The following is a 25,335-nucleotide window of genomic DNA, read 5'->3' as shown; positions in this document are numbered from 1 at the left end:
GATCAGCGAGGGAGGGTGAGGACTGCCTTAAGGTGTTATCCAAAAACAGCCCTGCACTTGTCCACTAGTTGTGCTCAGCCTTATACACTTCATTGGTGATAAACTGCAATGGCAGACCCTGTTTCTGCAAAACAAGAAAGCAGCCACATGATTGTAATCCTGGACAACCCCGCTAAGGGTGACTGTAAGAGCTCAGGTCACAGGGCCAGACATCTATTTGTGAAACGTGATCCAAAGCAACTGTGACCCCGCGTATCTCTGCAGGGGACATGGCCGCTTACTTGTTATTAGGGCTCGGGTATTTTTGGCCCTGAGTGACCAAGTCAATGAAAGCCTCAAAGTAGTAAAATGGTCTGCTGGGTTTAGTCTTAGCAATGTCCACCTGTCTACCTGACTCCTCAAGACAAAGAAACAAGTCTTGAGATCTCATCTTCTAGGACTTTATTTCAGTACGACACTGGGAGTGAAATATAGAAGTCAGCTGCCAATATACAGTAACCTGCAGGAGGAGATCTCTCCGCGGTACTGCCATGTACTACAGAGACTCCGCTCCTCCTCGGACAAGGGGGGGCGAAAGCTATTACTATAGACTGTCCTGCAGCGAACCGGAGTATGGGGAGAGTGACTGAGCATGTGCGTCCACTCATTGGGTGGACGTTCACATTGCTATACACTGTGAACACCAGGAGGCGCCATACTGGGTAAGTAAATGTCTTAAAGGAGTCCTGTGGATAGGGGATAAGTGTTTAATCGACGGGTCCTCCAGTGATTAGGAAGATGGGGGACCGAAATTCACCCTAAGGCCTCCTTTTGGAGCTCCAGTGCACCCGCACGATGGGCCTTCCATTCACTTCTATGGGCCACAAGGACAGTCATCTCCTACAGTGCACAGTCATGCACATGGAGGGGACTTCGGGGACCCTGTGCCCTGTCCTGTGGACATTTTGTAACAGCCTGTGAATGACAAGTATTTTTATCATCTATACAATGACTCTGATCTATAATATGAAACCGTCCTCAAATACACGAAGGAAATGTCATTCGACGTAGAGTTTTCCTAAAAGTGATCTTTACATTTGTTCTGGGAAAGAAATCTTCGCTGCCAAGAGGAAGACTTGTGTCCGCCCCAACAATAACATGGTGACTGCAGCCTGTGTCACGTATACTCCTGCCTTATCAATCTCTGCTTTGTATACATATCCTAGTCTGGAGTAGACACGAGCTCTCCATCCACCATAACACCGGCGACACCTGGCATTCCTGTCCAGACCTGCTGGAGAGCGTGTCCCGTCTCCTGAGCCCTTTCACGAAGACATTGGAGCGGCGCCCATCACTGGCTTGTATATATGTTATTAGCGGATGGCGGATACTAGGAGAGTAACACGTACGAAGGTTTTACCACAAACACGGCTGAGCGAGCACGTACACAGCCACGCACATGGCAGACCGTGCTGACTGCGCTCCGGGCGTATTCTTATCTAGTATGTTGTGAGCAGGAGAAGACCACGGGTTTATATCCAGATACACAACAGAGCTGCGCTGGAAACAATAACTGCAATTTGTCTTTGAGGTTTTTACAAAAACTCATTTATCATCAAAAAAAAACCTGCACCCACAGCAAATCGGTGTGAGGCGGCTGAGTCTGACTACAGACATTACAGGCCCTGTGTCCGGGCTCAGCCCGCTCACCTTACTATGGAGGAACTGTTCTAGTTTCCTTTCCTTCCAGCACCTCGGCCTATATAAACAGCGCTGCTCGAGGTCAGCCTAGGCCATGAGGATCGCTTTGTGACAAGTCCACTCCTAATGTGGAAAATCCCTTTAAATGAATCGTCCAAGAGGACAACAAGATCTTACACGGGTCACAAGACTGATTATAGAAAGATTGATAGAAGTTTTATACCCGGGGGTTTGCTGGAACAGTAAATGTGGATGTCGTGGATTCTTGTATTTTATATACCGCAGCAATAATTATATTATTATTATCATATATATTTTATACCGCAGCAACTATTAATATTATTATTATTATTATCTGGATGTTTGTGCCTCAATCACGCAAAAACGGCTGAACGGATTTGCATGATATTTGCCACATACATAGATAGGAAACCCGATTAAAACATAGGCTACTTTTTATCCCGGTAAATGACGTCACTACAAGTCCACAGTGAAGGAATTTAGGTACACACAACACTAAAGGACCTGTGATGACATCATCACAGGTCCTTGAGCCATTCTAGGATAGGATCATGCTAGGCAGTTGGCGGAGCTACACACTATTTTGTGGGCGGAGCTATATAGGATGAAGCTGGACAATGTGAAAGCTGATGAAAATGGAGTCTCATGGAAGATCAGGAGACTACAGAACATGCACGATGTGTGTGGGCAAGAGTAGTATATCGGGTGTAGGGTTTAAGTGAGTACGACGGGGAATGTGTTGTTCTGCCTCTGATGGGGGAGAACTTTGGCACATTTCAGCAACATCTGTTCAGCCCTTTGTAACACAGAAGCTGCTCAGACACATAACCAAACCCCTGTAATCACAATTGCCTGATGTAGCAGAGTTTACACAACGCTGTAGCACACCTCTATAGGCTCTCCATATGCAAACATGTACATACAGCTGGGTATCCTACGCATATGCAGCGATGTAGCAGAGCCGAGACGCGGGAGCAGGCTGATCGAACTGTGGCAAATTTCTGCAACATCCATTCAGCCCTTTGTAACACAGAAGCTGCTCAGACACTGACATAAGAACACCCCTATAATCCAAATGGCCAGATGTAGCAGAGCTTAGGCAGCACTGTGGCACAGCTGAGTACGCTCTCCATATGCAGAGATGTACATACAACTGAGTGTGCTGCGCATATGCTGCAATGTAGCAGAGCCGAGACGCGGGAGCAGGAGGATCATCCACAACAGCAATTGGCTAAATATAAGCGGCTCAGTGCCAACACCAACCCGCAGACAAAGTCGCGGGCATATGCTAATATATATATATATATCGCCGCAGCAACACTTTTATTACTTTTGTAATAGTCCATTCTACCTAACTTGACCTGGTTAGAAAATCTAGCTCCTTCCAGAAACAGCGCCTCAGCAGGTTGTGTGCAGTATTGCAGCACCGACGGCTTTCTAAGACCATGACCTTCCTCACATTCTGCCAATATATTGTACAATTAGCGTTCTAGACATATTATAACATCCAGTGTCGCCCCAGAAGCAACGGTCAAATAATACCGAGGAACTTCTGAACTACAAGACTAAGGTCATAGAGGAAAAGAGAAGTAAGAAGTGATGACTCCTCCATTCCTGGGAATGCTAAGAATACAAGAATATAAACACATCAAGAAATCCCTCAGTATCTGTAAGATGGGCAAGTTCTTAGAACTGTGCAGGTCATTGATGGTTCATTTCCTTCCAGCCCTGTAGTGGTTAACATGATGACTACTTTGGAGAGAATTAGTAAATAAATTGTAATGGGGCGTGTCTTCATGGAAAGTGGGTGTGGCCTATGTTGTGACACAAGGTGCCAAATATTCACCAAATCGTGACACATTTGTGGGACCAAACAGTCTAATAATGTGACAGATTTATCAAACAGCATCAGACACTGTGATAAATCTGGTGTAGTATAACCGTCTAGTCTAAGTTTGCACAGTCTTTTAGAAAGTATTAGTAAATCTTCCCCAGTGCATATTGGTATAAAGGGGTCACGGTACGTTACTGCTGTTATGTGTCAGTATTAGATGGGAACCCTATGGCACGGTATGGCGGTATTATTAGGGTGCAGTCCACTTCATGGGTCCTTCTGCTTTGCTGGTTGACCACTACTACTCTGAGAACGACTTTCAATCTGCAAAACTCAAAGTCTGAACCAAATAGAAGAATAATAATCCGGTATTTTCCCAGCGCTAAGTCATTCCCCTGCAGCAGCAATGGCCTGACGTCACTAGTCCCAGCCTGGGAGTGCAGGGCATTGTCAGCGTCCACCCTAGGCCTTAGGCCGTGCGCCAGCTGTTTACATGATGTGTGTGCAGATTATTAGTAGTCCAGGCTGCACAAAAATCCAGACAATGAAGGTCTGTGATAATCCACAAAACACGAGGGGGGTCGTCTACCCTCTATCTGCCTTGTGGATAATGAGGCCCATTAACCCTTACATAGTCTCACAATAACAAATGGCAACAATGTTACCAATGTAGGCAAACAGGTGCAAGTTATGTTGTATCAGACAAAACACTACACAAGCCGAGGGTCACAGTGTCCGCACCCACCCCGTGTATTGTCTGAGGAGAAGGTTAGGACACAAACAGATGATCCAAAGCCGCGAGTCTGATGAAATGTCAAGTGCACGGCAGCGACAATACAATGGTGTGACTTTCAGGTGTGGGTGCGATGAGGTCAGTGGATGCTATTTGTATATACATTACAGAACTGAATATAATGGTGGTAAAGGGCACAGCAAGCAGACACCTATGTGTATAGAAACCTGAGCGCGACGTGTGGACGGAGGAGAAACAGGTAAAAATACCTGTCAGGAGTCTGCATAGTTCTGGGCTGCGAATACCAGGGCGCTGAGGGTGTGTATACAGCAAACTTATAGGCATATGCACCAAGATAGCTCCCATTATATACATGAAACATATACATAGACCCCTATATAACATCTCCATCAGCCGGATAGACTTCAGTATACCTCTAAGAAGGGGCCTTGTACCAAATATGCACCACATTTACACCAGGAAACTGATATAGACGGGATAATGAATTTTCCCATTTGGTTTGTACCAAAAATGCAATGTGAGATGGGTATGAGGTGTGGGTACAGTGTGTGCATTACAGGTATGTATACATCTCATGTATGGCACTGGAGGGACATTTGTGGTATACAGTGCCCAAAAAAATGAAACAGGAAAAGTGACAAAATAGGTCATCAGTATGAGATCAGTGGGGGTCCGACACACAGACCCTGCCCTGACCAGCTAATATGGCGGCTGTAAGGACACTATAGAAGTGGCAGTAGGGACTGCAGATCTGCTCCCATTCACCCATAGACCGTATACAGCTGCCGGCAGCCAAATCTCCGATGATCTTATACTGATGACCTATTCTGTGGATAGCTCATGTGTGTCCATTACCATTAAGTCTCAGACAACCCCTTTAATAAATCTCTCCCATTATGTCATACAGTGTCATATGTCAGAAGTATATAGGATGGGAAATCCTACTGATGTATATATACCTCTAGTGTACATTGCAGACCTCTGGAACCCTTTACTTTTAGTTCCAGGGCAATGGTCACATGCAGATAAAGCCCACCGCACATCTGAACAGCATTCATTCACAACAGCAACTCCCAGGTATACAGATTAATCTACAATGTATTACATCTTGTTCACACATCAGTGTTTGTAGGTCAAAACCAGGAGAAGGTTGAAAACCCAGAACATGTGCAAATATTTCCATGATCCCTTATCTCCAGTCACACCCAGAGCTGCAGTAAGGATTCTGCTGACTACTACCTGAAATCTGTGACTTTTTCCTATAGTCCTAAGTGTGCAAACATTACACCTGTTAACGTAGTGACAGAATCGGACTGGAAAGAGACGGCTGCGAGGTGCGAGACCGAACACAAACCACGTATCTGTCAGACATGGTGACCACAGACTATACTGAGGTCCATTGTGTTTCTATGATAAGGTTCATCATTCTGTTGGGTGAAAATCTGATGATTTTGAAACGATGAAATCTGTAACAGAGATGTGAGAATAGCGGCAGCTCTGGATGGAACGTAAAGTCGGAGATCCCAGCGTTGGCTCTTCTGTAATGTCAGATAGGTGTCTGTGTATTGTAAAGTCCAAGTCCGCTTGGTCTGAGGGTCGGCTCACATCTGCACCGCGACTTCCATTTCTGGATACCCTTTCATTGTGGTTCGGTGTCTAACGCTGAGCACGTTTCCCTACTGTACTAACCTTGCTGACAGAATTACTGACACGGGGCCACACGGTGGCTCAGTGGTTAGCACTGCAGCCTTGCAGCGCTGGAGTCCTTGGTTCGAATCCTGCCAAGGGCAAAAAACCATCTGCAAGGAGTTTGTATGTTCTCCCCGTGTTTGCATGGATTTCCATCCCATATTCCAAAGACATACTGATAGGGAAAAATGTACATTGTGAGCTCTATGTGGGGCTCACAATCTACATTTAAAAAAAAAAAAAAAAAAAAAAAAGAATTACTGACACATCCCGGCAAGTGGAAGCCTCAGTAATGCTCCGACCACAAGGAAAGGTCATGAAAATGGTATCAAAACATCAAGGACGTGAGAAAATTCTGAACGTTCCTCTGTACAATGATCAGACCTTATTAACATAAAAATGAGGGCAGAAGTAATAAAAACAGCCCACAAAAACTCAAAACTATCCCCCCCCCCCTTTACGTCAGAATCTCTTCAGTGAAAGGCATAAAGTAAAGCATCTGATACCCCGGCTGTTACCGGAGCCCGGCTGGTCTTTCCTGCTGACCTCACGGACCGGGCCGTGATAGTCACCAGCAGCACAAACATGCAGAACGTGTGACCTGGTGACGGCATAGACATCCTCGCACTCACACAGGACTCTTTGTCTCCAGAGAACAATCCGACACAATTGTTCATCCTGGCAGAAATCTGTGACTTGCTTTTCACAGGACGGTTAGCTGCTGATGGGAACGGATGGGAAGCACCAAAAGTACGATCTGAGGATGAGTTTGCCAAAGTGGAGCCTGTTCTAGGGAGTTACTGGAACGTTTTATAGTCTACAAATGTACTGCAGGGTTAGAGGAAACCTTGTAATGTATCTGGTCTCCCTGCTATCCCCTTTGTTGTACTGACTTTCACTCTGAAAGTCTCTGCTATATCCGTCTTGAGGTCATATGAGGGGAGCGGACATCTAAATAACTCTTTTTGGTTTGGGGTTCAGGGGTCCTCTTATTGAGATACTAGCACCTGCCCGCTATTTTGTCTGCGGGTTGGAGGTGGCGCTGAGTCGCTTATATGTAACGAAGTGCTGTTGCTTCTGATTCGCAGTGCGCACACGTGACAACCCCTGCGCGCCCCCGGCCCCCATTGCCCCTCGCTTGGCACCGCAATGTCTCTACCTACCGGCTGCGTCTTGTCCCCCCCCCCCCCCCACGCACTTCTCCCCTTTGATTCCGGGGGTTGATGCTCCCTCCCACCCTGGCGCCCCCGTCCCCCTCCCACCGCAGCACCCTCGTGGCGACCCCAACCTCGCAGGCCCCCACAGTCTCTCCTGCTGCACCCCGGCTCCCCCTCACCAGCTCCTCTCTCCTGCGGCACCCCACTGACTCTCCCGCGGCACCCCCCCCCCACACACACACATACGCAATCCCCCCTTTCCTCCTACACGTACACTACAGTGGCCTGGTGTACTTACTGTGCTGGTTGAGACGGTGAAGGCAGTGTCTGTCGCCGACTGCTGCTGTGCGGCCGCGTCGGGTTCTGAGGGAGCTTGCACAGTCGCTGCCACCATCGAGATAGTGGTGTGGCCAGGCAGAGCAGGCAGCATGGCTGCGGCGCTCTGGAGCCGCAAGCAGCTACCATGTTGGCAAGGTTATAGAGCATAAAGCGGCCCGCCCAGAGAGTGCCTTGGACGTATGGAGCCGCGCCGCTTCGCCATGGGCCTGCACAGACCCTGCCACGCACCAATGGGAGCGCTGCTGACAGACCTGTGAGGACGCCATCTGAGGTCCTACAGCGGAGCTGGAGTATCGTTTCGCTGGTCCCGGTGGGGCTGTCGGGGGAGTGCGCGCCTCGTGAGGTGGCCTATCTTTCTTTCCGGCGAAATATCTAGGTATGTGCGAAATCTCAGCCAAATCTGTACAGGAGTTTGACTGTGATAGTGGAACAAACATCCAAACACACAAACTTTCACATTAATAATATTTAGTGGGATTTACAGGTATCCCAAATACTCCAACCGCCCCCCATTGGCCTATACAAGAGCCTGTGTATTCTATAGGAGTACAGATATCGATGCAGATGGCTGACCGTACTACATTTTTGCAAATTATTATTTGGGGGTACAAAGAGTCTTGTCCTCTGTTGGAGCGGTGACCCTGCCCCGGACACAATGTTATCACATGGATACAGTGTTACTATTCAACTTCCTTCATGTTCATATGAAAAGTAGGATTAAGAATGAATTGTGGTCGGCTCAGCAGATCCTCTCCAGGAACGTGGAAAATACAGAAGTCATTCATTACTTTACAATTCCGGTAAATAGGGAAGTAGATTTGCTGTAGTTCCAGTAAAGCGAGGACTTTATATTACAACAGAAATTAAAGCAAAGTCAAGGTCATTGATAAGGAAACTGAAGGTATCGCTAGAGGTGTAATACCCACAGCCGCAGAGAGGGGGAGACAGAGAGGCTGCTCCCACCATGGCAGCCCCTAGGACTTGGTTATCAGAGTGCCCGCAGTCCTGTGAACGTGCTCAGGAATATCCCAGTGCCAGTTCTGAGAACTACTTAGCGGAGATAAGGAAGCCATTACTGAGGAGCATGTGAGCGATAGAGTGTTCTGCTCTACTCAAGACCCTATCACTGAAAGTCACGTTCGCCTGGAAAATGATAAGTGTTTGCGCGAAAGTGGAGGTGGCAAAGAGAGACCGCCGGACAATAGGCCGCGTATTAGAGACGGTCATATGTTCCTTTATAACAACTTAGGGTGGAATGATACCATAAGAAAAGATAAAAATAGAGAGTTCAGCCCAACAGGGCAACAGTCAGAAGATACAAGACACCAATATATGTATTATGGAGAGGGATAATACACACAGTGATGTCACAGTACAGGATAATACACACAGTGATGTCACAGTACAGAGATAATACACACAGTGATGTCACAGTACAGGATAATACACACAGTGATGTCACAGTACAGGGATAATACACACAGTGATGTCACAGTACAGAGATAATACACACAGTGATGTCACAGTACAGAGATAATACACACAGTGATGTCACAGTACAGGATAATACACACAGTGATGTCACAGTGCAGAGATAATACACACAGTGATGTCACAGTACAGGGATAATATACACAGTGATGTCACACTACAGGATAATACACACAGTGATGTCACAGTACAGGGATAATACACACAGTGATGTCACAGTACAGGGATAATATACACAGTGATGTCACAGTACAGGATAATACACACAATGATGTCACAGTACAGGGATAATACACACAGTGATGTCACAGTACAGGGATAATATACACAGTGATGTCACAGTACAGGATAATACACACAGTGATGTCACAGTACAGGGATAATACACACAGTGATGTCACAGTACAGGATAATACACACAGTGATGTCACAGTACAGGATAATACACACAGTGATGTCACAGTACAGAGATAATACACACAGTGATGTCACAGTACAGGATAATACACACAGTGATGTCACAGTACAGAGATAATACACACAGTGATGTCACAGTACAGGATAATACACACAGTGATGTCACAGTACAGGATAATACACACAGTGATGTCACAGGACAGGGATAATACACACAGTGATGTCACAGTACAGGATAATACACACAGTGATGTCACAGTACAGGATAATACACACAGTGATGTCACAGTACAGAGATAATACACACAGTGATGTCACAGTACAGGATAATACACACAGTGATGTCATAGTACAGAGATAATACACACAGTGATGTCACAGTACAGGATAATACACACAGTGATGTCACAGTACAGAGATAATACACACAGTGATGTCACAGTACAGGATTAATACACACAGTGATGTCACAGTACAGAGATAATACACACAGTGATGTCACAGTACAGAGATAATACAGTGATGTCACAGTACAGAGATAATACACACAGTGATGTCACAGTACAGAGATAATACACACAGTGATGTCACAGTACAGAGATAATACACACAGTGATGTCACAGTACAGGATAATACACACACAGTGATGTCACAGTACAGGATAATACACACAGTGATGTCACAGTACAGGGATAATACACACAGTGATGTCACAGTACAGGATAATACACACAGTGATGTCACAGTACAGGGATAATACACACAGTGATGTCACAGTACAGAGATAATGCACACAGTGATGTCACAATACAGAGATAATACACACAGTGATGTCACAGTACAGGGATAATACACACAGTGATGTCACAGTACAGGGATAATACACACAGTGATGTCACAGTACAGGATAATACACACAGTGATGTCACAGTACAGGGGTAATACACACAGTGATGTCACAGTACAGGATAATACACACAGTGATGTCACAGTACAGGGATAATACACAGTGATGTCACAGTACAGGGATAATACACACAGTGATGTCACAGTACAGGATAATACACACAGTGATGTCACAGTACAGAGATAATACACACAGTGATGTCACAGTACAGGATAATACACACAGTGATGTCACAGTACAGGATAATACACACAGTGATGTCACAGTACAGGGATAATACACACAGTGATGTCACAGTACAGGGATAATACACACAGTGATGTCACAGTACAGAGATAATACACACAGTGATGTCACAGTACAGGATAATACACACAGTGATGTCACAGTACAGGGATAATACACACAGTGATGTCACAGTACAGGATAATACACACAGTGATGTCACAGTACAGGGATAATACACACAGTGATGTCATCTTACATGAATATGACCGCACTACGTGTTCTCTGTACTGCCCCCAGGACTTTATATGGCAACAAATATGATTCCAACACTCAAAACTTAATCTCCTAAATAATCTGTGTAATCTCCGGATTACAGCGTGCAATGCCAATCTGCTGCATCTACAGCTAACAGGCTTTTGTACTGTATGAGAATAGGAATGGCGCCAGAAAGGGAACCATACGTCTGCCATGTTATACAGCACAGGGCAGCCTGATCATGTATATGACGAGAATATAAGTGGATTACATATCTCCCACCCCACAAGTGTAATGATGTCACCAGACAAAGCGGTCACTGGATTCCCCCCTATTGCTTGTGTGAATTAGGCCCTAGTACCAAGGCTCACTACTCGGGCCCTTGGGTACTGAGCAGCAGGCAGACAATGGTTGTATCAGGGATGTAACTTGGTTGGGTGCAATGACACTGGGACCCATGGACCTTTGGGAGCCACAAGGTGTCTTTCTCCAGTGATAGATTATAGTTGGGGGTCCTGGTACAGATGTCGCGCTGGGACCCAGGCGTTTCATGTTATACCTCTGGATGACACTGTGATATACAGGAGCTGGTGCAACACATGGAAAAATATTAGTTTTCCCACCATTGCACCATTCCATCTATGGTTGGTCTTCTGCTTATGACACAAAGGTCCTCAGTGATAAAATGATCGCCTGATGTTCTCATGCTGAAACCTCCAGCAATCATGTGTAATCTGCCAGGTACACAGTTATCCTGCAGTGCCCCCACAGGAGACATTAAGCATTACACACAGTTCTAATTGCTATTATTGGGTCGTCCATGTGTTTAAGTATCTATTGAGTCCTCCAGGGTGAAAAATACTCTTTGCAGATGTTCTCTGCTCTGGCTAATAAATATGGACACAGTCTGTTACTAGACGTGGCTTATGGCTATATTTTTACAAAAATGGAGCCACATATATCCACAGGTTGTGCTGATATTACAAATCAGCTCCATTTAAGTAAACATCTAAACTGCAATACAGCACACGGCCTGTGGATAGGTGTGGCACTGTGCTCGTGGACTGCCCCACTATCATTATAAGCAATGGGACAATACACATATCTGCCATCCACTGTGCTATTAACTTCAATCATTCATCCTACTAATATTCTAAACGTGAAAGTTTGTGGGTTTGAATGTTTGTTCCTCAATCACGCAAAAACGGCTGAACAGATTTGCATAAAATTTTCCACATACATGGATAGGAACCCCGATTAAAACAGGCTACTTTTTATCCCGGTAAATGAATTCACGATTGCAGTGAAGGAATTTAGGTTCACACAACAATAAAGGACCTGTGATGACGTCATGACAGGTCCTTGAGCCATTCTCAGATAGGATCATGCTAGTCAGTGGGCGGAGCTATGTGCTATTTTGTGGGCGGAGCAATATAGGATAAAGCTGGACAGTGTGAAAGCTGAAGAAAATGGAGTCTTATGGAAGATCAGGAGACTACAGAACATCCGTTTAGCCCTTTGTAACACAGAAGTTGCTCAGACATAACACATAACAAAACTCCTGTAATCACAATCGCCCGATGTAGCAGGGTTTACGCAGCGCTGTAGCACACCTCTATAGGCTCTCTATATGCAGAGATGTACATACAGGTGGGTATCCTATGCATATGCAGCGATGTAGCAGGGCTGAGACGCGGGAGCGGGAATATATATATTCTGCCGTGTAGATGATCGCACCGTCAGACCTACAACTTTCGTAATAAATAAGGTGCTATTATAACTATGTCCGCCTCAGGAGAGATGATGAAGTCACCCCGACCTGAAATACAAGTTATGTCATCTGGGAATGGAGCTTTATCCTGACATTTCTATATCACGGCTGAATATAGATTCTATAAACTTCAAGAAAACCTAAGGCTATAGCTCTAGCTCTCCCTCCTGATGGGGCCACTTCTGGCTTTGACACTAAAACCTGCAGGTGTGATTTTAGCCTTCCTTATTACAATATCTCCAGTCTATACAAGTCTTTGAACTGTGTCTGGGAAAGCTGGGTGAGAACCGATATGGCCACCGTACCAGCTCCCCCAGGGGTTGTCACCCAGCGTCCTTAGCCTTACAGGTTCTACAGGATGAGAATAACACGTAGATATTAATAGATTTGTTCCTTTGGGCTGTTTGGTAAAAACTACAAATTCCAGCCGATCATACATATGATCAATGACAGCCCGAAGTCACATTTACTGAATTCTACAGGAGATTGGAAGATGCTTCACATAGTGCGGTGAGTATGTCCTCAGGTGAGGTGTCACAGCCATTGGTGATAGGAAAGGAGTTGTCAGACCGGTGAATACACTTATTGTACACTCTTGTCACCTGCACCTCAAAACCATCTCCACAATCCGCCCTATTCTCACTGGGGAAACATCAAAAGCCATATAGTCATACAGTCTCGTCCTGACTATTGTAATTCTTTACTAATCGCTCTCCCCTCTACAGTCTGTCCTGAGTGCAGTCACCAGCTCCTCTGTCTGTATAATCCCTACATGGAGGTCTCTACCTTGTGTCAGTCGCTGCCCCGGTTCTCCGTCCACTACAGAATACAATGTAATCCCATGACACTCCCCTAGCACTGCCCCCTACATCTCCTCTGTCTTCTATATCTACCCCCTAACCATCCTCTCTGTTCTGCCAAGGACTTGTATCTTCTGTTATCTGTAGATCCCACTCCCATCTCCACAACGGTTCTTGAGCTGCACCGGTGATCTGGAATGCTCTACCCCAACAATCAGATTAATATCCACCATCCGCAGCTGTTTAGGAAGGCTTATCCCACTACCTGATCATACTTGTCTATATTTCTCACCCTAAGTTACCCTTTCTACTCTATTCCTCAGAACCTGGCTTCCTTTAAGAAGTTTCCCTGCACTCAGTACCTGTATGTTCACAGACACCGCCGGTGACGGCTCTTACAGCTTCAGTTATGTCACCTCATTTATTAAAAGATGGCTGGACCATTGTATCAAACAAGGCCTCTTACCCCTTTGTTCACCCCTATCTCCTCATAGACTGTAAGTTCTTGCTATTGTTTAATATGTTTATTATTTTGTTACGTTGCAATATCTGATATTTTCTGGATATGTAACCTTTGATTTGTAAAGTGCTGCAGAACATGTTTGCCATATATATATTATATATATATATATATATATATATATATATATATATATATATATATATATATATACACAGATAATAAAAAAATTACCAGTACTGTCCATTAACATGCGCCACCTAGTGTTCAGAGAGCAGTGAAATAAGCATGTCCACCTAATGAGCTGAGTACTGGTGGACGCACATGCTCAGTCACGTCCACCTAATGAGCTGTGTACTGGTGGACGCACATGCTCAGTCACATCCACCTAATGAGCTGAGTACTGGTGGACGCACATGCTCAGTCGCTCTCCCCACAGCCAGGTCTCTGCATAGTGAGTCTCTGTTCACTGCAGGGCAGCCAATAGAAATAGCTCTCTGTCCTGGTTGTCAGGAGAGGAGCAGTATACAGCGAGCAGTATACAGCAGAGCTAATAGCACTGCCTTAGTATTGCTTTTCACTGCTCCAAACTCCACGGTATAACTTTTCTCTACTTTCAGGAGAATTTACTGGGGACTATACAAGGGGGAAGGAAACTGATCGAGAACTTATTGGGGTCTATAAAAGGGGTAAGGAGTCGGATCGAGAACTTTCAGGGGACTATACAAGGGGGAAGGAGTCTGAGAACTTACTGAGGACTTTAAAACTGTCAAAGAGATAAAGAGACGGACTGGGAACTTATTATGGACGATATCTGCAGCTGCCAGAGGGGAAAGGAGACTGACTGATGGATGTGTTGAGCAAGAAGGAGTGAAAACATTTAGACATGCACAGGGATTTGGGAGTTTTAGGCTGTGCCTGTGTTTCAGGTTGTGAGTTCTATTGTTTTTTGTAATAAGGCATATCCTAGTAATGCCCGGCCAGGACCTTCCTCTTCATAAACCTACAACAGCCGGCACTGCTTGGTCTATACGAGCTGGCCTATTTCTGCATGTCTCTGTGTACATGTACAATGTGTTCAGCTCCTGCTGCACCCTAAGGAGAAGAAGTGATGTGATAATAGGAAGACGACCTGGAGGAGAGGGGAAGAAGCAAGTGATAGACATGAATCATACAAGTCACCTCCCTAATGTACCTGGCGTTCCAGATCTGCAGCTGCCTTGCCAAAAACAAGTCCGTGGGCACAGAGGTCAGGGTGTCAGTGACTTTATTCTGTAGGTCTCTTCCCTCTCACAATTATAGGGGGCCTGAGGGGGTCCATATAGCGTATTGTATATGGCACATTGTAGAAGACGCCCTGTTGCAGATTTTGAACTGAGGCCGAGGAGCTTCAGTGTATGTCTCTGTATGTATGTATGTATGTATGTATGAGCGTCATACAGTACTGTGAAAAAGTTTTAGGCAGGTGAGAAATAATGCTGCAAAGTACAAATGCTTTCAAAAATCAATATTTGGTGTGACCTTTGCCTTTTGCCTTCCATCAGTTCTTCCCGGTACTTGCAGACGGTTTTTGGTAGAACTGGGCAGGAAGGTTGTTTCCGCCGCCATCTTGGAGAACTAAGCCGGCTTGGTCCAATCCTTCTGTCTCTTCAAGTCATCCCAGACAGACTGGATGATGTTGAGATCAGGGGGGGCCATATCATTACTTCCAGGACTCCTCCTCCAAAGGGCAAAGGTCATACAATATTAATGGGATTTCCATTTCACTTTTCTTCATTTTGTTCATTGACAAAAACAAAGCATTAACCCTTCTATTTCTGACAGCATTCTTACTGCAGCATTTTCCCATGTGTGCCTAAAACTTTTGCACAATGCTGTATGTTGCAGTGTTGAGAAATGGCAGACATTAGATCTGTAAGATATACTGCATGTGTTTTTATACATCTATAGACACACATACATACACATACAGGGCTATAGCTCAGGACTGGGACATAGAGCGGTCAAGAGCAAGCATGTCTTATACCAGTCAGACATGTTTCTTATATGTCAGATTACTGCAGAAGCCATGTCATTCCTGACCTGATAAATACAATGTGAGGACACGTGAACCTCGGAGGAGGATGCGGAGCCAGAACATAAGAGAGGAGACTGTGGACTATGAGGACGACGACCCCGGGAATCACTGAGCAGTAATGAGATAACTAATGAACTTATTACATTTCATGGAGAATTCTCCATTTCTGCTCCGCGTGCATCGCTCATTACACAGACTCAGAGGACAATGGTGATGTCACCGTCCTCCCCAGACATCACTATAGACACATAAGCAATAGAGAATATATAAAGGGGGACTCCACTTTGTGCAATCTGTACTTGTTAGAAGACTGATGACACAGATTTCTCCTGCGGGACCCCCAGTTATCTACTAATCTGTGGGGAAATGTGGCAGAGGTAGAGATGGCAAACCTCTGAAAACGTGTTTCATTTCAGGTTAGAATGGTGCGGTCCAAAGATTCGTTTTGTCATGAACCGGGAGGTGGAGGCCCAAGAGAGGTGTAACAAAATAATAAACAGCTACACCTGCCTTCTCTCACCTCTTCTGTGGTGTCCGGCGCTCCCTCTGGGCCTTCTTCTGTCCTCCTGGGTGATGTCATGTACTCCGGGGTCAGCGATTGGGCCTCAGCGGTGACCCCAGGGTGCATGACATCACCTGGGAGGATGCACGATGACCCAAAGGGAGCAATGGTGCTGCAAGGATGCCCAGAAGAAGTAAGGGAAGGTGGGTGTAGCTATTTGTTATTTTTTACACCTCCTCTTACTATTACATACTGCTTTATGGTGATTCTTATAAAGAGAGACCGCACGGGGGTGTGCGGGGACCAGAGGGTGTGCAGGGGACCACCCACCTTGGCTTATCTGCCCCTTGCATAAACTGAAGAAACGAGTGGTAACACCCTTAGCATCTATTCACACATTGCAGAAATCTCTGGCACTGGAAATCATTGCTGTTCATCAGGGCTGTGCTGTCGGTAGGCCGGACCACTGACTACGACTCTGACTTCTCTGTCTGAATCCTTCATAAATGGCTGATCAGACAGTACGACAAACCTCCTCAATTTCCAGGGAGAAGCTGGAGGAACACATCACAAACTAGAGGCTTCAATGCCCCGAGACAAAACAGTCTGAACAAGACCCTCAGATGATGTCCGATAATATTAATAACTGTATTATGAGCCCGACACCCAGACCTCAATGTGAACAGGAGTAAGTGCACCATCAGCTTCTAAGGTGCACTGGCTCTAGTGTGCAAAATTCAGGTGCAAAATTCATACATATTATACCGGTCCTGAGTACAACACTACATGTCCCACAATACCCCGCACCTCTACATATGGACCCTGAACCTGCACAGCCTGCAGCGAGTTGTGCAGCAAGGGTGCAGGACACTGAATAACATTGTAAATGCAGCTCTCGATGTAACTGGAGTATCAACAAGTCACGACTATAACAAGAGAAGCAAAGTAATACAAAGCAATATGACAGTATACAGCTCTGTAGATATAAAGGGGTTACTGACCTTGTATGTTAACTCTGGAGATCTGGGGATGGTTGGACATTGGCGATCTCCTGCGGAGAAGATAAAACAGAAATTCATGACAAAACTTTTACACTGAACGAAGCTTCAAGTAAAAACAAAGAGGCAGAGGGGGCGACTTATCATGTGCGGCTCGTATGTCACACGCTGCAGGACAGAAGGCTGGGATTATCTCTCAGGATGGAGATAAGCTGGGGGTATGTGGCGGCACATGATGGACCGGAGCGGGCACGGTGCCACCCCGCAGTGCCCCACTATCAGAGCGCAGATACGGGATGGCTTGTTGTTTTGTCTGCCTGGATACAGACTGCCCTGACAAGTGACATCCATAATCTTCATCTATATGACGCACATCGTTGACCTATAGTCCGCTCCAGCTCTGTACTATAAACCTAAATGCTGCAAGACCCCAGCGCCCAGCCGGACATAGACACTGGAGTATTATGGGGCAGGATCAGACTATGGCCCCACCAGCTACAATGAGGAAATAGACCATAGCACCCTTTATATTTTGGGTGTCTTCTGTTGGACCAGTATTGTGTTAGAGTCTGGTACCAGTCCAACATTGTATAGGGGTGCGCCGACTGTAGATTTTAGGGAAAGAAAGATTGGGTGTGTTGAATTTAAACATGTCCGATCCTTTCCTTGTCAGAGGTGACTGTAATACAGAACACATGCATGCTTGGCTGAGCTGAGATACAACTGACACAATGTAACGACTGTCCAGCTGAGCACGGCCCGCAGTCGCCTTCCTGCTCTGTGAACAGCCCTCTGTTATTCATCTGTAATAGGGACTTTTTTGGTTAGCCCCATCCCAGCTGTAAGGCCTCTCCCCTACAGATCCATGATATCTGCTGGTCCCAAAGGCTACCAGTAGGGGGAGCGTGCTGTATTGGCTCTATAAATACGTATGCATTTGCCCCCTCTAGTGGTGGCTGCCGACAGCAAGACTTGTATTATGTAATAGGAGTTCTCCACTTTGCAATCTGCTGATTTTTAGATTACAGGGACTGTGCAAGTGTTTCCTCTGGGGGCCTCAATCGATCAGCTGTTTATTTGGGGGGGGGGGGGATTTGACAATAACGTTTGATTTCCCTGCAGCGCCACCACAGGGGAGAACAAGCATTGCACACCGACCATTCAAATTTGAAATCAATGGGATGTCTGTAATGTAGGACAGGACAGTCCTTATATCTTCACTCCTGAATAAAGGAGCCGTCTATTAACCCAGAATAGGTTGTATATAAAGGGGTTCTCGTAACCGGACAATCCCTTTATAGCTGGTTCTGGGCTACAGAAGGTCCAAACTCAGTGCAGGATGAAGTGTCCGCCCTGTATTGTATGTGCGACAGATAGATAGATAGATAGATAGATAGATAGATAGATAGATAGATAGGAGATAGATAGATAGATAGATAGATAGATAGATAGATATGAGATAGATAGATATGAGATAGATAGATAGATAGATAGATAGATAGATAGATAGATAGATAGATAGACAGACAGACAGACAGATAGATAGATGGATAGATAGATATGAGATAGATAGATAGATAGATAGATAGATAGATAGATAGATGATAGGAGATAGATAGATAGATAGATAGATAGATAGATAGATAGATAGATAGATAGATAGGAGACAGATAGATATTATGGAGAGCTTGCTGTATCTCTATAGAGCAGGAAGAGACGGAATCTGCAGGAATTGTAACTACGTGTCTGGTCTGATCAATGTGGAGGACACCTCATAATCAGGGGGAAGAGAGCGCCCTCTAGTGGCAGATGGCAGGAATACATGGCTGTAGGTTACTGGTTATGTAATGTCATTGCACGTGTCATTGAAATGTATGTCTATGATGATAGACTTCTGTCTGAATCTACACCCTGCTGTATACACTGTACAGTGAGGACTCTACACCCCTTTAAGAAGAGCCCCCCCTTTATCCAGACTAGATTCCCTGCCCCCATTTTTCAGTGTCACATATGCATATTATCTGTTTGCCTGGAGAAGTGTGATTTTATATATCATAAAGAAGTTTGCCTGTATAATGGCCACTTTATTAGAGACCCTGCCCAGTCACGGCGGACGCTCCCCGGTATGGACATTGGACACGTGACCTCAGAGAGCAGCATAAAATCCATTGACAAGATTTCAGTGGCTCAGTGTCCACGAATCCACAAAGTCCAACGATCTGAGAGACTTGGAATACGGCCTGGTCATTGGTGCTAGACTAGCCGGGGTCAGGAGTCCATACACCGCCATCTTGTGGGGTTTTCTGGTGAGACGTGTGGAGAGTATACAGGGAATGGTGTGATTGAGGAAGAACATGAAGGAAGTGGCGAATCTGTGGATTGAAGGATCAGAGGAGGACGTCAGGAATCAGGATCATAACCTGTCCCAACACACAAGTCGCCGCTCCTTAGCAGGGATGGACTATAAGAGCAGATGACCAGTGCGGGCGCCATTATTGTCTAAGAGAAACAGAAGGACAAGACTGCAGGGGGCGAAAGAGCAAAAACTGTATCACTGTCAGATTTCTGGGGTGCCATGATTATGGGAGGAACACAATGTGGCAGAAGTCGTCGATGAACACTTTGTATCAGCCTGGCAGAGGTGCAGTAATGATGGGGGAAGGTGTTTTTGGTGCACCCTGGGTCCTGCCATACACGTGGTTGATGCCTCTATATGCCACCATGAATTGCTTACGTTCTGAAGGCCAAAGGATAACGTGGTCATTCAGGGTATATGGACCCAAATGTGACGTGCACCCTAAAAATCCTGTATATCAGGGGATTGCTAATTATGCAGTTACCATAACAGTCAGACTACATAGTCATAGAAGGTATTGGATATCGTATGAAGCAGATTTAAGCTTTTTTATTAATATTTCCAGGGATTGGGGGGGGGGGGCAGATATTCCACTTGGATATTACACAGGAAGCAATGTTACTCCGCAGTGTCAGGGTGAAAATCCTACAACAAGTAAACCTGATCCGCTGCGGCTATAAATCCCGGCTCCAGGTATATAACGTTTCATTGATCACTGGGAAGTGTCTGCAGCGCTCAGCCCCAAACCACGCGGCACTGCCCCCTTCAGGAGTCCATTCAAGGACAGTAAACACACACAGAATCCCCCATAGCCTCGGCATGAATAGAGGCCTTAATTACTGGAACCATCAGCAGCCCGGCCAATGCCAAAGCAAATGAAAGCCATGGCAATATACATTCCTGCCGTCCATGTGTTGTGCGCTCCACGCTCGGCTGGTTACGGAGGTGATGGCATATATATTGGCAGCCTCCGATCTGGAGGCGTCTGCTGATCTTGGACGGTTACAAATGTGTAAAAAGCGAGCAGTGGAAATTTTGATGCTCTGTGAATGTCTGACCTGGACACGTCATGGGAAGGCTCCAGCGAGGCAGACAGATGCCAGCCGCTCATGGCCACAGCTCAATATATCAGGACGGTGGTCAGAGGACTGCAGGATGAGGCAGCGGGAGGTCTGGACAGCAGGAAACCCCTTAAAGGGCCTCCAAAGGCCTGGACTATGGGACGGATTGTAAATCTGCTCCTATAGATTATTGTACTGCTAAAGTAGCAATTCCATAAAATATTATTTTATCATGATGTAGTTTGTAAGTCCAAAATTCTGTGCTGAAGAATATAAAATATACAGACACACAGCAGGTTGTGGACTTGCTGCACCACCGAACTGGTTTGCCTTTTAGGCCACCTATAAGAACCTCAGTGCAGGGACCTTATCGGGTCACGACCCCCTGAGGTGGTCCCTGTGACAGTAGCAGCTGGCCCAACAAGACCTAAGATACCAGTTCAAAGCACCAGGGGTCTGGCAGAAGAATAGTCAAGTCCGAGCAGATGGTCAGGGCAGGTGGCCAGGCTCAGAGGTCACATCCAAGTAGGTGGTCGAGGCACGGGGTGAGAAGTCTAATCCAAGGATCAGCCATGAGCAGCAGGCAGGACAGGGACGGCATACAGGAGAGTGGTCAGGAACAAGCCAAGGGTCAAGAGTTGAGACACTAGAACTGTAACCTTGTTGCTCAGGTAGGGTGTGGCTAGTGAATTGACTTTAAATCAACTGCAGGTGTGTGCAATCTCTTTAGATAGGGAGGGGGCGCTGTGGCTGCAGCAATAGCATTGTACATGTACAGCAGTATGAAGGACTAAGGGAAGCAGAGGTAGGTCCAGTAGTCCCTGACCCCAGTACACATCATGGTGACAAACAAAACCACAGATCTGCCTAGTAACTGAATACACAAAACAGAAGGAAAACTTTAATAATGACCTTTGGCAGAGCGGCTTCCTTTCTCATAATAACGGCTGTGACCTTGTATTATATGTATGAGGACAAGCACTGATGGTGCCCTGGCAGACGGGTGCATGACACTTACCCCTATGGTAATGCAGAGGATTTGGCGTTCTGCAGAACAATGGAATGAACCAATAAAAGATGATAAAGAAGTGAATCAGCGCAGTGTTTTGCAATATAAAAAAAGGAAACAAATCTCCTAGAATTCTGGATCATATTGTGCGACAATTGCTAACAGAGCACCAAACGTATTCGGGGTTGTAGGCCGAGGCCCCACATTGTGGAAATGAATCATTTTCTTTTGCAGATTTTGCTGTGGTTTTTGAGCTAAAGTCAGAAGTGGCTCAAAAAGAGTCACCGGGGATCTAGGGGGTGGCAGGGGATCACTGGTGGATGAACTTTCCCCTGTGTGGTTACAAGAAATCCTTAATTTGCAATTCTCTGCTGTAAACCTACTAATCCTATCGCTTGTACTGCCCTGCATGTATACCAAGGCCAGTAATGTCGCCATAGGCCGTAAACTGGGAGGTCAGACAGCGCCGTCTAGTGGACAAACTGCATTACTACATAAAACTTAGTTTATACTTCAATTAAATCACCTAATATAAAAAACAAAAAAACTTTATAGTCTTCAGTAGTTGATACCTTTTTAATGACTAACTAATAACTTATTAGTTAGCCATTAAAAAGGTATCAACTACTGACAACTATCAAGTTTTTTGTTTTTTATATTTCCTACCCACTGGCTAACACGGTACGAGAACAAACATTTTCCTTATATTAAATCACCTAGGAAGGAAAACCCTATTACCACCACTAGCGACCAGGACCGCTCCAAGGCCACAGACTTGCTGGACTGGTAAGTAACCATTGTAATATGGGGAGGGGGACACTGCTGTGACTGGGTGGCGTCTTATCTTCATTGTTCACAACTTTTGTTCTAGAAGGACTACAAAGCAAGTAAATCTGAGATTGGTGCTCATCGGATGCCCTATTTAACGTAAGCTCCTTATTACAGGGTTAGTACAATGTTCTCTCATGTGATAATGGATATATGTATAATCTCAGGCCTCGTATCCACATTGGTACATTGATCATACCACCCAACTGCCCCGATTTCCGCGGGACATTAACGCTTTCCTACCCTGTCCTGCCGTCCTGCACAGCTCCCTACATGTCCCTTTAATGTCTTACTGATCAATCATTCCTCCGATCACCACCTGCTCTTATAACAGATAAAAGACTGCGGTGATCGGAGTAACGCTATACTATGGTTCAAGGACCTTGTGTGACATCACACGGTCACGTGACTAGGTGGGCATGTCAGTGTCCCGTGCAGTGAAGAGAGAAGAGATCTGTGTAAGGTACTGAGAAGGGAGGGGGGGATGTGAGATGCAGTATGGAGAGAGAGAGTGTCTGTGTGTGTGTGTGTCTGTCTGTCTCTGTCTGTCTCTGTCTGTGTGTCTGTCTATGTGTGTCTGTCTGTCTCTGTGTGTCTCTGTCTGTGTGTGTCATACTGGGGGCAGAGATGGAGGGGGGACATGAAACTGGGGGCAGATGAAAGGGGATATGAAACTGAGGGACAAATGGAGGGGGGGAGGAGATGACACTAGGGGCAGAGATGGAGGAGGGGACATGAAATGGAGCAGATAAAGGGGGCACTTAAACTGGGGGACAACTGGAGAGGGCATTAAACCATGGGAGGAGATGGAGGGGGACCTGTCTGTCTCTAGTTACCCCCAGTTTAATGTCACCCTCCAGCTACCCCTACGGTTTAATGTCTGCTTCTAGTTACCCATCGTTTAATGTCCCACTTAATCTGCCATTTATTTATTGCCCCCTCCAACTACCCCCATTGCTAATGTCCCCTCCAGCTTCTCCAGTTTCAAGTTTAAACTGGGGCACCAGAAGAGGGCCTTAATAATGTGGGGCATTACAATGTGGAGCCATATAATGTACGGGTGACTGTACGAGGATTATACTGTGTCGGGGGACATGAAAAATTAAAGAGAATGGGTGGAGTCAACATAAAAGTGGGCGGGACTACATTTGCTATGTATGCCACACATTTTGTCCCTCTTTCTGTTGTTCAAAAGTTGGGAGGCATGCATTGATGTTTTGTCTCCTCTCAGATTTTTGTGCCGTTTTCTGTTTATTTTGCGTGGACATACAAGAAAACGTCTATATCCATTGTCTTCAGTTCTACAGAACAGAATAGGTGACGTAGTCTACAGCGTGGACCCAAATATATATACCCCAAAGATGATTCTGGGGTTGTAAAACATCGCAGCAGATTGTAACATCTAGGTCTGTAATGGAGAACCAGAGGTGCAGAATCCGACAGCTCTTGATCTCCACGAATGACCTCCGCAAGGAAGCATCGGCCTCCAGCACCAAAAAGATCAGAACCAGAGAAGGTTGGTGTCATGTGTACCAAAAACTGGAGATACAGGGAGATCCTGGTGACACAAGTCATGGCATGGAATGTTTTATGGCACAAGTTTAGAATAGTAATGGCTGTGTGGTCACATTCTGGAGACATTGGACTGATGACCTGGAATAGTTTAGGATGAAGATACTTTTGGAAGAAGAGCAGAAAACCACCACTAGGGGCACCTATGTATTTACGATTTCCTGCAGCTCTGCTTTCAGTCCTGATCAGGTAGATTTTTGCGTCTGCAGATCGCTGGGCCAAACTACACCCATTCAATCACTGACAGTAGATAGGACACCCTTCATATAAATTTGCACATAAAGAATTATAGACAAATTGGGAAAATTTTACTATACTTTGTGGCGTAAAAGTGAGGGATGCAAAGAACAAGGCAGGCTGGGGGCAGTACACAAAGCCAGGCCACACCTCTTTGGTAAGGCCACACCTCCTTTCATGGCATGGCATGCTTCCTTTTTGTATGTGTCGCATCCCTTTTGTGGTGTGGGCATGTTAATATACCGAGCACATCCCTTCTTTGTGACTGGCTGGAAGATATTGGGGCAGATTTATGAAGACTGGCCTTACACCAGCGCCGGCACAGGGTGTGGCTCAAGTATGACAAGGCGCACACCTCCTCCTGAATGAAGTGCACCATCCACCGGGCTGTGCACCTGAAGGAAGGCGTATGGTGACCATTTTAGTAATTTACTTTATTAACCTATCTAACTTCCTTTTTAATAGAAAACAATCTGTAACTTTCTTCTTACAACCCTCTAACTGAGCGGTTACTGGGGAAGGTCTGAAGCATTTACCAAAGGGGAGGATAGTCACTTAAAATGGCTGTATCTCCAGATTTGTACCCCCAGAACCAAAACTGTATCACAAGATGGCTGAGATTCATAGAGTGCCAGTATTGCAGTACTACCTATTACAGAGCCTGAGATATCACTAAACAGTTGGGAATTGGAGCTTACCATACAGCAGTGCCTGCTACATATAAAATCACATGCCCAACTGAGTTTTTAACTAGTAATATCTCTAATTCTTATCTAGTTAGTATTGTTCTAGGTGGTATATAACCAGAGATACAGCCATGTCATGTGACCACCCCATTTGGTAAATGCTACAGCTCTACCTGCTCCACTGAGTACAGGTTTACAGTCAGAT

At 45.6% G+C, this 25,335-nt stretch overlaps 1 protein-coding gene across 3 annotated transcripts in view; it reads right to left on the bottom strand.

Moving 5' to 3' along the window:
* The window catches only part of PDE4B (phosphodiesterase 4B), a 207,520-nt gene that overhangs the window by 55,715 nt on the left and 126,470 nt on the right, over positions 1-25,335 (bottom strand). For all 3 annotated transcript variants that reach the window (XM_075287248.1, XM_075287249.1, XM_075287250.1), the window contains one exon: positions 17,385-17,434. In XM_075287248.1, the coding sequence (XP_075143349.1) occupies positions 17,385-17,434 (50 nt within the window). The remainder of the gene's footprint in view (positions 1-17,384; positions 17,435-25,335) is intronic.

The sequence above is a fragment of the Leptodactylus fuscus genome, chromosome 9 (genome assembly GCF_031893055.1).
Source record: "Leptodactylus fuscus isolate aLepFus1 chromosome 9, aLepFus1.hap2, whole genome shotgun sequence".
Classification (NCBI taxonomy): Eukaryota; Metazoa; Chordata; class Amphibia; order Anura; family Leptodactylidae; genus Leptodactylus; species Leptodactylus fuscus.
The sequence above is the reverse complement of the archived record's forward strand: the minus strand, read 5'-3'. Positions and strand labels throughout refer to the sequence as shown.